General features: G+C 35.9%; 1 protein-coding gene across 1 annotated transcript in view; it reads left to right on the forward strand.

Annotated features, from left to right (window-relative positions):
- Positions 1-824: 824 nt before the first annotated feature.
- The window catches only part of ttn.2 (titin, tandem duplicate 2), a 178002-nt gene continuing 166239 nt past the window's right edge, over positions 825-12587 (forward strand). Inside the window, exons 1-11 of the mRNA XM_053495993.1 lie at positions 825-980; positions 2542-2645; positions 2964-3167; positions 5774-6061; positions 6284-6372; positions 6459-6667; positions 7352-7607; positions 9491-9718; positions 9813-9926; positions 10475-10711; positions 11047-11112. Of these exons, the coding sequence (XP_053351968.1) occupies positions 2555-2645; positions 2964-3167; positions 5774-6061; positions 6284-6372; positions 6459-6667; positions 7352-7607; positions 9491-9718; positions 9813-9926; positions 10475-10711; positions 11047-11112 (1782 nt within the window). The 5' untranslated portion in view covers positions 825-980; positions 2542-2554. The remainder of the gene's footprint in view (positions 981-2541; positions 2646-2963; positions 3168-5773; positions 6062-6283; positions 6373-6458; positions 6668-7351; positions 7608-9490; positions 9719-9812; positions 9927-10474; positions 10712-11046; positions 11113-12587) is intronic.

Here is a 12587-nt window from a genome sequence, read left to right on the forward strand (position 1 = left end):
AGCAAAATAACATAACAGTAACGAAAAACTTGAAACTGTTTTTGCATCATTACTGCATATACGTGTGATAGTTTTAATGTTGGGAATATACAGAACATTTTATCAAATTTGTGTCTCACAGTGTTAAGTGTACCATGTGTTAGTCAGAAATTCCTTCTTGATGAGTCACTGGCTATCTTTAACTTGCCTTACCATCTCTATTTTAGCAATCTGAAAAAAGCGGTTAATATGGCTGAGTAGCAATCCCTATACAGCCAGATCAACTACTCTGAATTCACTCTAAATCTACTATAGTTTTGGGAGGGTTTAGTTTAAAAACGAGAAATATTTTGGGGAAACTGAGTAAAACCGCATAATATCAGTGTTTGTAGCATTTGTCTCCTACTAACTGTTTGCGTAAGCAGAGAGGGGAACCTTTAACCCTGAGTGACAGGGACAGTCTCCGGTTCTATTTGCTTTTTTTTTTATAATGTGCCATGAACTTTGTGAATTTGTATATTGAACAATGATATGAACTTTATATGTGTCTGTGTGTCCTGTGTATTGTATGGATGAGGGAGTGTTTTAGAAGGGGGTTGGTGAACATCCTGTATTATAGCCTGGCCAGTGTTAAGTGAGTGACAGGTGTGAGTTTGCATAACATGGCCTCCATCTCCCATGATGCCCCAGCTGTCCAATAGGCTGTGAAGATGGGGTGATGATGCTGTCAAGTCTCGGGGTATATAAAGTAAAAGTAGCGACTTAGCACTTCTGAGCAGTTGGAGCATTCCCAGCCTTGCCTCGGGTGTAGGGATTGCTTGGGAAAAAGCAAAACTACACGGATCCCAACCTGTGTAGTTTTGTTTTTTGGGAATATTCTCGAGGCTCAACCGTTCTCACACTGGATTTTGGAAAACATTTCTGGATAAGGAGTTTGTTTCCGAAGAATAACACCCTTTTGGGCACCGTCCCCACAATTCAAGGCACTCTTGTGGATACAAGTAAGTAGGCTTAATGCCCTTGTATCTACATCCTGGATACTTAATGTTAGCTTAACCATGTATTCTTTGCATTTTGCTATATTGGGATGTAATGACCTTGCAACAGTAAATAATAATTATATTTTAAGCAAACCCTGTTTGAGGGGCTCTATGCACATCAGTGCCCTGGTTGAGAACTGGGATAAAATGGAATAATTTATAATAACCTGTTTTTTTTTTTTTACACAATAACCAATGTTAAATTGAAAATTCCTTATCCCTAATGGTTAATATATCATGCGATGATTTAAGAAAAGCCAAGAATAGCCGGTGATAGCATTAGAGTGGTGTCCCAGCTCGGCCGTGATGTCTTTTTAAGGGAATCATCAGCAGGGCTATCAGTTGCACCTCCAGCAATGTGCCACATGGTGACTGTCAATCAAGCAAAGTGACTGATTATTTTTAGAACTAGCCTTTTGTGACACCAGGGCTTCAATGTCTCTGGAAGTTTTTAGCTTTTCCTAAAGCTCTGAGGTCATCATAAGATAAAGAGAAAACCTATCAATCTTTTTTTTTTTGATTTTAAGAAATTTAGGCAGATTCGTATGTAATCAGTCTCTTACAAAAAAAAAGAAAAAAAGAAAGAATGAAAAAATTGACTTGTTCTTGGTATCTGTTGCTAAAAGTAGTACAGTTCTTAGCAGTTACTAATTTTTTATTCTGTTTTATGGTAATTACTGTTTAAAAGTCATATATTCAATAAAGACCCTTAAAATACACATTTAGACCTAAAGTTATATATACATTAAATAAAATGTATTTCCTAATTATTCAGAGCCACTTTATCTGATCGTGTACTTTATTGGCAGGGACACACAAGCTATTTTAGGTAAAGGTCATGTGCAGCTGCCAGGCCATTTTAAAAGTGCTGGTTACAAAATCTCCTATACCTATTGGACAGGCATTACTTTATAAACGAGTAATAATTACTTTTGACCATTCATGTTTTTTTTTTTTTTACTGATTCTGAACTATATTTAATTTATATTTGGAAAAAAAAAAGAAATTATTTTTTGATTGTGTGTGCAAATCATATACCATACACAATAAACACATAGGCAAAGGCAATAATAAACAAAATAAATTCAGTTTAATTTCTATTGACTAGGAAATTGTTTAAAGTTCCTTAAATACAATACAAGTGCTAAACATTTGGATTTTACATTTACATTGTCATGCATATAAATATGTGTATGTGCTGGAGGAAGTGAAAAGTCGTTGTAAATGAGGTGACATAAACCAAAGGTACCAGTTGTTACCATCATGTCTGTGAGCTGTCAGTTGATGCTAGATGTGAAGGTTTGGCCTAACACCCTGCAGACCCCATGGAGCCACTGATCTCTCAAGTGACAACCTGCTCTTTAACAGCTGCTTGAGGGTCACTGCAATAATTATTCAGCTTAACTACGGCTAAAAATACTCAAGCCCATAACGTGAACCTACGTTCTTTATAATTGCACTTGGTTGACTCTTAAGTGTGAATAAGCAGTAAACAGTGCTTTGTCATTTGTTTTTCTTTCAGGGTGCCCACCATCATGACAACACAGGCGCCAACATTTACACAGCCGCTTCAGAGCGTTGTGGCACTTGAGGGTAGTGCCGCAACGTTCGAAGCTCAAGTTAGTGGTAAGGAGGCCTTTTGATGACATGTTTTTGTAGATTCTTAACATAAGCACCTGTGCCTTTATCATCATAATATTTATAGGTCATGAAAGGCCCCAGTGTAAGTGCTCAAGAACAATTGTTGGTCATTAATAAATTATTATTGTGTCTAATAGTGTATAGAAAATTTTCTAATTGAACACTTATATGTGTATATTTTAAGAAATTGTTTTTTTTTTTTTTAAAAAGTGAATGCTTTCTTAAATTCTGCATTATTTACTAGTATTTACCCAAAAATTACATTTCAAGCTCACTAATAAGACCCTCCTTTTATTATATCAGGTAATCCAGTTCCTGAGGTGAGCTGGTTTCGTGATGGCCAGGTTCTTTCTGCTGCCGCTCTGCCCGGCGCTCAGATCTCGTTCAGCGAAGGCCGCGCTGTTCTGAGGATCCCCGCCGTGACAGCCGCACACAGCGGAAGATTTTCTGTGAGAGCCACCAATGGCGCTGGACAAGCCACTAGCACTGCTGAACTCCTGGTTACAGGTAGGAGAACATCTCTTAAAATGTTGGGTCATCATTTTGTTAAAATGGCCATGTCACAAATTGATCCACTGTGGGTCTTCTCATTTAAAATGCACACCAAACAAGCTTGATATCGGGAAAGACATGCACAAAAAAAGAAAGCACAGGCCCTGTTGGCAGGAATACATGAAATATCTAAAATTAGACTTTGAGCCACTGTGTATTTGTATAAATTGATTTTCCCCATAAGACAAAGAAGTATCCAGTACTTGACTCATATTATTACAATGAATTTCATTTAACTAAATGTTCCCAGTGTGGACACATAATTATTATTCCTACATAAAAGTATGCAGAGTATGCAATTTAAAACGCTGCAAATATATTTTCTTACTGAAAATAAAAAATAATTACATTTATTCACTCACCACAGTTTTTCATACTTATTCAAAAGTTTTTAATGTGAATTGTGCATAGTGTTACTAAAACAAAGTTTAAATATTCGAAAGGAAGTGATTGTTGCTGTTAGTATTTAAGTGCTATAATAAATCAGGGTTAAGTGTAAAACTCTAGAAGTGGGTGTAATACGGATTAGGTGTACATTTTTTGTGGTTTTGCTTAATATAGGTCTTTGCCAAATTAAAACTGGATATGTGGTTAAGGAGCCATATCATGTCCAAAGGAATTAAGGAGAATTATTAATAGTACAGTGTAAGTAAGACCTAAGGGACGACATGTGATGCGAAGATTTATGTCATAGTTGAAAATGGGAACATATGTAGTTTGAAGTTTGAGAAGATACTCAGCCCTTGCACTTCAAGGTATATATTCATGCCTAATTAAATGACTTTGTGTTTTGGCTTTATGTTCAGTCTGTTTTGATTGTATTCAGATTGTGTTTACATTTTGGTTAAATTGTATTTAGCTTGTGTGTGTGATGGGTTTGGATTGTGTTTCAATTCTGCTTGGATTGTATTTACATCGTGTTTAGACTGCATTTAAATGCAGTGTCTAGGTTGTGCTTGGATTGAAATTAGAGTGGTTTAAAATAGCATTTGGACTGTGTTTCAATGAAGTTTTGTATATGGTTTGTGTTTAGAGTTTGCTTACCCTTACAGAAAAAAATATATATGAAAATACAGGTATATTGTGAAATAAAATGCAATATATTAAATAATACATTTCCATACATAGGAAACTATTGCTTTTATTTATTAACATATTGCAATATATGAATGGACCATGTATGGACATATATATTGCAATTAAGACAAAAACTATTATATTTATAATTTTCAACTATGTTTTATTGAAACTTTATGCATGTTAAAGATTTATACAGAAACTTCAATTTGTCATTTGCTCTGATAATGCCTATAAAGTTCATTTTGTTTGAACTACATTAACACATAAGCATATTGTAAAGAAATAAATATATTTAATCAAATTCAATATATTAAGAAGTATATTGTTGAATATAAAATTACATGCATTAAGAAGTACATACAGTACATATATTTCTCAATATATGAAAAGTGGCAATTCCTTATGTATTTTTTAATATATTGTAATATATTACGATACAATACAATATACAATACAATATATTATTCTGTATATTTTTAATATATTTTTAAACTTTTTTTCTGATTGTTATTAGTTAGTATCAGTTAGTGTATAGTGTAAAATATTAACATTATAAAATCTTTTCAATTCACCAGTAGATCAGAGAACTAAATCATTTAATATATTGACAGTTAATATATGGAGAAATAGATATTTTTTGTGTAAGGGTAGATCATGTTTAAATCATGTTTCAATGTGTTCAATTCAAATTGTGTTTGGTTTGTTTGTGTTAATTTGTCTTTTAGTTTGAATAGTTTTAGAATTGGCTCTAGATTAGATGTGAATGCGCAGTATCATTCTCTGGTTGAGGCTAGCTCAAGCTAAAACTAGGATAAACAATTGCTAGCAAAAGCTAGTGGGCTTATTTGGGAAAAGCTAAGCTAAACTATTTCTCTTTTTCCCCTTTAATGCTATTTAGTTTTATGTTTGAAAGCTACCACTTGCTCTTTTTTTGTTATTAATCACAATATTAATCACACATATAATTAAAGTTAAAAAGTTAAAGCTAACATTTGCTAGCTCAAAGTTGCTATTTATGTATGCTATTATGATATTTAAGTAAAAAAACATAAACAAATAAAAATACAGTTGTAGGCAACGATAAGCAGCCTAAGCACCTGTGCTATCACCGCTCTAACTAAAAACCAAGACAATTTACAGTTTTAAAGGAATGTAAAAAAAAGGAAGGAAAATAAATAAATAAAAGTTAATGATCACACTATGCAGTTTGTCTACTTTTTGTAGAATTTTTTTAAATTCTTTGTGTGTTTCTATGTGTAGTTTTTATATATTTGATAAATGTATGTCTTTCAACATTTTTTTTAAAACCTACATTTGCTTTCTACTATGAAACGTTTTTTTTTAGAATGTAACTTAGGCCAGCAATCTCCTGTATAAATATACCACACGTATGAGGTTTACCAGCAATGTTTATATAAAAAGATCATGCATTTTAATGAATTGTAATGCTTGTATTGAGTTGAATTTGAATTGTCTTTCAGCGGAAACTGCGCCACCCAACTTTATTCAGAGACTACAAAGCATGACTGTGAGACAAGGAAGCAAAGTGAAACTGGACGTCCGTGTGACAGGAATCCCTACACCTGTGGTGAAGTTTTATAGAGAGGGAGCGGAGATTCAAAGCTCCGCTGACTTTCAGATCATCCAAGATGGAGAACATTACAGTTTGTTGATTGCCGAAGCTTTTCCTGAAGACTCTGGTACATACTCAGTTACTGCCTCAAACAGCAGTGGACGTGCAACTTCAACTGCAGAACTACTGGTTCAAGGTAAAATCAACAGAACTGTGAATTTGTGTCAAAGTCTTAATGTTTTGCGTGTGTATTGGAATTCCAAATATGAAAGCAAGTATTAAATAGGCTATGCTTTAGAGGAGGAGAGAAATGTTTTGCTTTCATTATTTCCTCATAATAATAAAGTCTATAAGAGAATATAACCAAGGTGAGTACCAAACACTCCAATGCTAATTAAGGTTGCCAACTGTTGTGCAGGTGAAGAGGAAGCTGTGCCTGCTAAGAAAATCAAGACTGTCGTTTCAACCTCTAAGATTTCACAGGCTCGCCAAACCAGAATTGAAAAGGTAATTAATATTTCCCATTCAAACCCGGGCTCACTGTCAACACTATGTGTTGATCTGTTAATAACTCTGTTTTGTTTGATCCACAGAAAACAGAAGCTCGCTTTGAGGCTGTATCCATGCAGATGGAAGTGGAAGGAGGTATTTTGACTCAGATGGCTCACAAGACTCCACCACGCGTGCCACCCAAACCAACTTCCAAGTCTCCTCCGTCCCATGTGACTAAAGTTTCAACTACCCGTCAACAGTCACCTTCTCCTGTGAGACACGTGAAGGCGCCCACTCCGACTCCTGTCAGGTAATGACTCCTTGGATTTTCGAAATCATAAATTTACCATAAGATGGTGCAGCAGATCGCAATGCCACCTCACAGCTCCAGGGTTCTATTCATGGAAAGTATTTTGGCTGCCCTTAGCCTTAAGTTTAAGTGTGTGTGTGTGTGCGCGCATAGTTCCTCTGTTAAGAACTTGTCTTTTTAGGCACTTTATTCCAATTGTTCCCTGGCCACGACACTTGCCAAAAAAAGCAAAGATTATAAAGACATAGTTTGATAGGTTTGGCGTGGAAGAACTTGCTTGGCCTGCACAAAGTACTGACCTCAACCCCACCGAGCACCTTTGGGATAACCTGGAACAGAGATTAATAGCCAGGCCTTCTCGTCCAACATCAGAGCCTGACCTCATAAATGTGCTTCAGAATAAATGGGCACAAATTCCCACAGAAACCAAAATCTTGTAGACAACCAACCAAGAAGATTCAAAGCCATTATGGCTACAAAAGGGGGACAAACTCCATATTGAAGTCTTTGTATTTGGGTACAATGTCATTACAGGTCTGGCTAAATACATTAGTCCTTATAGTATATATATCAAAGGGTGATAGTAGGTGTCAAACTGAATTCTACAGGGCAGTACAAATTAAAGGCCATTAATAATGAGAAACGTCTTTTCAGCCTAAGAAAACTCTTCTTTTTTTTTTACAGAACCGTTTCCCCCTCCATGAGACTGTCTGTATCACCCATCAGACCTGTCAAGTCCCCAGTGATAGCCCGCAAACAGGTTCAACAAGTCACAGAGGTCCTGCCTCCGTGGAAACAAGCCGGCTATGTGTCCGAGTCTAGCTACATAGCCAGCATGGCAGCTAGAGCTACGCAGGTGAAAACTACTACCCACATGGAGCAGCGTTGGGAAGGCTCCATAGCCATGAAGCAACAAGTCAGCGATGTTTCTGTCAAAGAGGTGAGCCAAATATTCAAAGTTGATTTCCATGCATGTTGAGAAGAGGATTTAGTTCTGACACATAATGTGTTATAATCTCTACTTATTGCCCAGGTGTAAAAGTGCCTGTGTCTTTAGTACAGAATATGATGTAATGCATTAATATGTTTCTTCTTAAAATGCTGAAGGAAACATAAAAAAAAAAAATTTTGTTTTGCATCTTAATTATACCTGCATGTGAAAAAGGAACAGCAAAGCACGGATGACAAATCTGTTGCTGTTGCCACTGTGGTGGCAGCAGTGGACCAGGCTCGTAGTCGCAAGTCTTTTGCTGGCTCAGCAGAGCCTCACGGTGTAGAGAGCACTACTACTACTACTACTACTGTTCTTCCTGCACCTCCAACTGAGCAGGTAGTTTGGTTATTCAGTGACATAGTCTCCCATCCAAACCTTTAATTCACTTCCATCTCAGTGCCTCCACTGACTTCCATGAACTCAAATTTCATCTTTCTTTTCCAAGCTGTTAATGACATTTTCTTCATTACCTGTTTCACGTTTATGTTTCTTGCCCTCATTGAGATTTCCTTTACCCTCTACCCAAGAAGACTAATTTTAAGAATTCTCCTCCACTATTAAATTATAAAGTGTTTATGTAACAGATATCCATATTTGATACCATCTGCAATACCACATTGACATCATCAATGATGAAATTAAGACAATTATTATTTTCCTTGTCGGCGAAACAGATCAAGCATGTTTCATCTGTGACGCTTCTTGAGCAGACTAGTGAGAGAGAGTCCATTGGTTCTCTCCCAGAACACACAACAACTGTGGAAACAACCTCTAGCTATTACACATTTGCCTCTCAGGAGCAGGTACCACATTCAAGTCATTGTCCTTGTGTTCTGAGCACATTCCCTTGGTTGTACTGAGAGCACTTTTTATGAAAGGTTAAAGTGCACCATTTCATCTAACATCACACTGAACAGTTGCTTCATCTTTATTCATGACTGAGTGTGTGCGGTAAGGAGTTAATACAAAATTATTTAGATCTGTATTCAGACATCAAAGAAAATAACAATGTTATTTACACAGCTGCATGTAAGGCAGAGTTTACCTATAACAGATCTGTCTCAGTTACTCGTAGGTCTTTTCTTGGATTTCAGCCCACTTTTCCTGAATAATAATGGAAGTGAAGAACAGTGTTAAATGCAGCATCAATGTTGAATATATGACAACAATATATCATGCTTATATTTATCTGTGCCGTGAAAACAGACAAGCCACAGTAAATATGATGCTAAATAAATTTATAGTAATGTTCCTTTAAAATACATGACAAATCCATAATTGTGAATTTGTGTCATTTAAATTTTTTAAATAAAATTTTTTTACTTGAAATACAAAATACTAGACTCCTTGTAGATGCTTATTTCAGTCCTAGGCATTTTAATTCATTGTAGTCTGTTTAAGCATATTAGGTTTGACAGTAAAGGAAAAATGACTTCATCGGTCAATTTAATGCAGTATTTAAATTTTTGGTGGTTGTCAAGACATTCCAATGAAACACATGTTAGATGTTTCTCAAACCATTTGCACAATCAAATTTCCCTGCTGTAAACATTAAAGTAAATTTTGCACCATCGTCACCAGCTCTGAACATGGCTCTTAGTTCATAGGAAGCCTATTACTGTATGTTTTTTTTATTATTTAATACTCTCATTATTGTGCACCCGACTTACTAACATCACCGTACAGCAAACTGATGACTCAAAAAATGTTAAAGGACTTTATTGTGTGCTTTTAACTGCAGTGATTTGAATGGTGTTTCGAGGATGAACATACATATAGTTTCTACAGTATCTATGTATTAGATCACAGTTGATACTTATTATTACCAGGGGGAAGGAAAAAAGGCTGGAGCTGTGGCCAAAGTGCTTGCTGCCGTGGATCAAGCACGTGTTCGGAAACCTGTTCATGTTGAAAGTACTTTGGCTGATGAGGAAAAGGACATAAAACAGCATGCGATGCTAAGTGCTAAGCAACAAGCTGCAAGTAAAATGGAAGTGTTGCAAATTCCTGACGATATACCCAGCACTTCCACCGAGCAGACCGTTCATGTCAGCCAGGTTAGAAGTCTTCTGTGACAGACTTCTTTTGAAAGGTCTATGAAAGATGGTGTGTTTTCAATTTATCCATCTGATTTCTGTTGGTTTACATTAGATCCAAAGAGCTACTGAGGTTAAGGCCCATGTGGATACTGGCCTTGCCCCATCGCCAGTTCCCCATTTCACAGTTTCAAAAGTTAATGTTCCCAAACCTGATCATAGCTATGAGGTAAGCGCAAGGAATATCAGGCAAGCAGAGGATACCCTTACAGACAAATTATAAACCTTTATCCTTACGATACTCAATCAGACATTTTAGTTTATACAAAGAAATAAAAAGTGGGTAAGTTAATATAGCAAAACATTTTTAGTCATTACCATATGATAAAACGTCAATTTATCCTGCTTGCCTGACGTACAACTTTAAGAACATACTACTGATAAATCTTGTATTAGTCCTAACTCTGACACTGTACAAGCTAATACTAAGCCATATACCCGTTCGAAAATAATCCATCATCAATAACATCTGGTAAAATTGTAAAACTGGAATAAGAATTAACCACCACGTTATAATTTCCAGTTATGCTCCTTTTACTGTTAATTTCTAACTTCTTTTAAAATGTTTTCCCCATCATCCATTTCATCCCATAATACAAACGGAATTACCTCTTTCATTCATGAATCCTAATTGAAGTGGCTAACCAAAGATACAGTAACCCATGTTGTTTTGAATCATGTCGTGTTGATTCATGCTGCTCTTCTTGGGTTGGCCAGGTCTCAATAGCTGGCTCTGCTATTGCTACGCTGCAGAAAGAGTTATCTTCTTCTCATACTGCTCAAAAAATCATCAAGCCTGTCAAGCCTCCAACTTATAAAACTGTAGAGACAAGAGTGACTCCAGAAGCCACCCCTTCTCCATTTAGAGATGCCACTGAGAAATATCAGTTGCATTTGGACACAGAATATCAGAGACACATAGGTGCTGTGTATACAGGGGAATGGGAAACACAGGTTTGTAATTTGGATTAATGCTTGCCAGATAAGCACATTTTGACATTAATCTCACAAGTCACAGTTTTTTTTTGGTTATATGTCACTTGTGTGGTCACATATTCAAACTCCTTAACTGTGGATTCCTCTACTCGTCCCTACCTGCTTCATTTTCCCTGCCTCATCTACCTGTCTCTTCTAATCACAGTTCTGTCAAAATATTTCATGCATCTTTCTCTCCCTTTCCTTCCCTCTTTTTTACCATTTAAACTAATCCCCAACTGGTCATTTAGGTCCTAACATATGATCTTGTTGACAAAAGGGCTTAAAATCTTTTTTTTTTTTGTCTTACCCAGGTTGTTGAAACAGCTGCAGTTCCATCACCTGCCAAGGAGCCAAGTATTCCTCCAACTGTTGTTGCTGTAAGTGTGCATTGTACACTGGATGATTTGCTTTTGGTTAACGTAACGTAATGCAGAATTGTAAACTCCCCCTTAAAAAAAAAAAAAAAGAGAAACAAGGGTAGTAGACTGTCTATTTATTTAGTACTTACTGTAACTGGTATAGAAAGAATGAACACAAATATGTATTTATTATCCTTTCTTCCAAAGTTGACACAAAAACATTTATTTGAGGGTGTTTTGATATTAGTGTGGTTAAGTTCTAATAAACCACAACAGGTAATCAGGCATCAAATTACAGTACAGTAAAACCTTGAATTGTATGTTGGTCTGCAAGTGTTTTGCAAGACCAGCAAAGAAATTGTAATAAATTTTAACTTGATAAATGGGCGAGGTTTTGTGGGATTGTGGGTCATTGTCTCCCAAGCTCGGTCTCAGTAAGCATGCCTCATTCGTATAGTTAACCCAAGTCCGTGCAAGTATATACTGATTAATATAACATTATGAATACAGTATATGTGTGTGCATGTAAAGCATTTTTTAAGTTTGTGTCCAAGTGGAGTTGTTGTTTAACAACAATGCCACAGGAAATCCTCAAAAGAAGGCAGAAGCAAGTGTCATTAGATAGGTACCATGTTAAAGTTCTTCAACAAAAAGAAAAAGATACCAGTGAGCCAACAGATAGCAGTGATTCTGTTGGTGATGATGGTGAAAGTCATCCTACAAATTACCCCTCCCCCTCTCTCTCATCTCCCTCACACCAGTTAAGATTCTTAAAGTGCAGGTTAAATTTTTTTTATTTTAACTTTATATTTTGCAATATCATTTTATAATTTTTATATGAATATTTTGGGGTTGTGGAACAAATCATCTGAGTTTACATTATTTCTAATTGGAAAATTAACTTTGATATACAAGTGCTTTGGATTACAAACGGAACAGTTTTATTATATACTGTAAGCTTTTGGAGCTAATATGGAGCTTAGAGTATGCAGTATGGATGAGCCATACTTATAACTCAGTGACTGGTCTTTTTTTGGATACTAAAGGATACTAGAGGATACATAAGCAATATCACATGAAAGGGAATGCTGTTGTATTGAATATCATGTGTCATTCACCTCAAGGGCATAACTTTGCCTGCGATATTACTTTTTATATAACAGTTCCACATAATCCATTTATTATCAACAGATTATGATTTGTTTTATTTAACCAGTTATTTGGCCACACCAACACATATCCAGGACTAGTGGAACTAGCATTGATCTGGAAACAGACAACAACTGAAAGTGTAACTAACAGAGTTGAAAATAACTTTAAATTCTTACCAGTTCTATGTAGCTAAAAGTTGAGATAACCCATAAAGTGAGAAAGATCACAAGTTTCTCTTTGTATTTCCACTTATTCCAGTTTACAATATCAGATAACTTCCAGAGTTCCAGAGTTCAGTCACAAATAGCGTTACATAGAAAGCTAGTGTACATACATAGCTA

The sequence above is a fragment of the Clarias gariepinus genome, chromosome 5, assembly GCF_024256425.1.
Source record: "Clarias gariepinus isolate MV-2021 ecotype Netherlands chromosome 5, CGAR_prim_01v2, whole genome shotgun sequence".
Lineage (NCBI taxonomy): Eukaryota > Metazoa > Chordata > Actinopteri > Siluriformes > Clariidae > Clarias > Clarias gariepinus.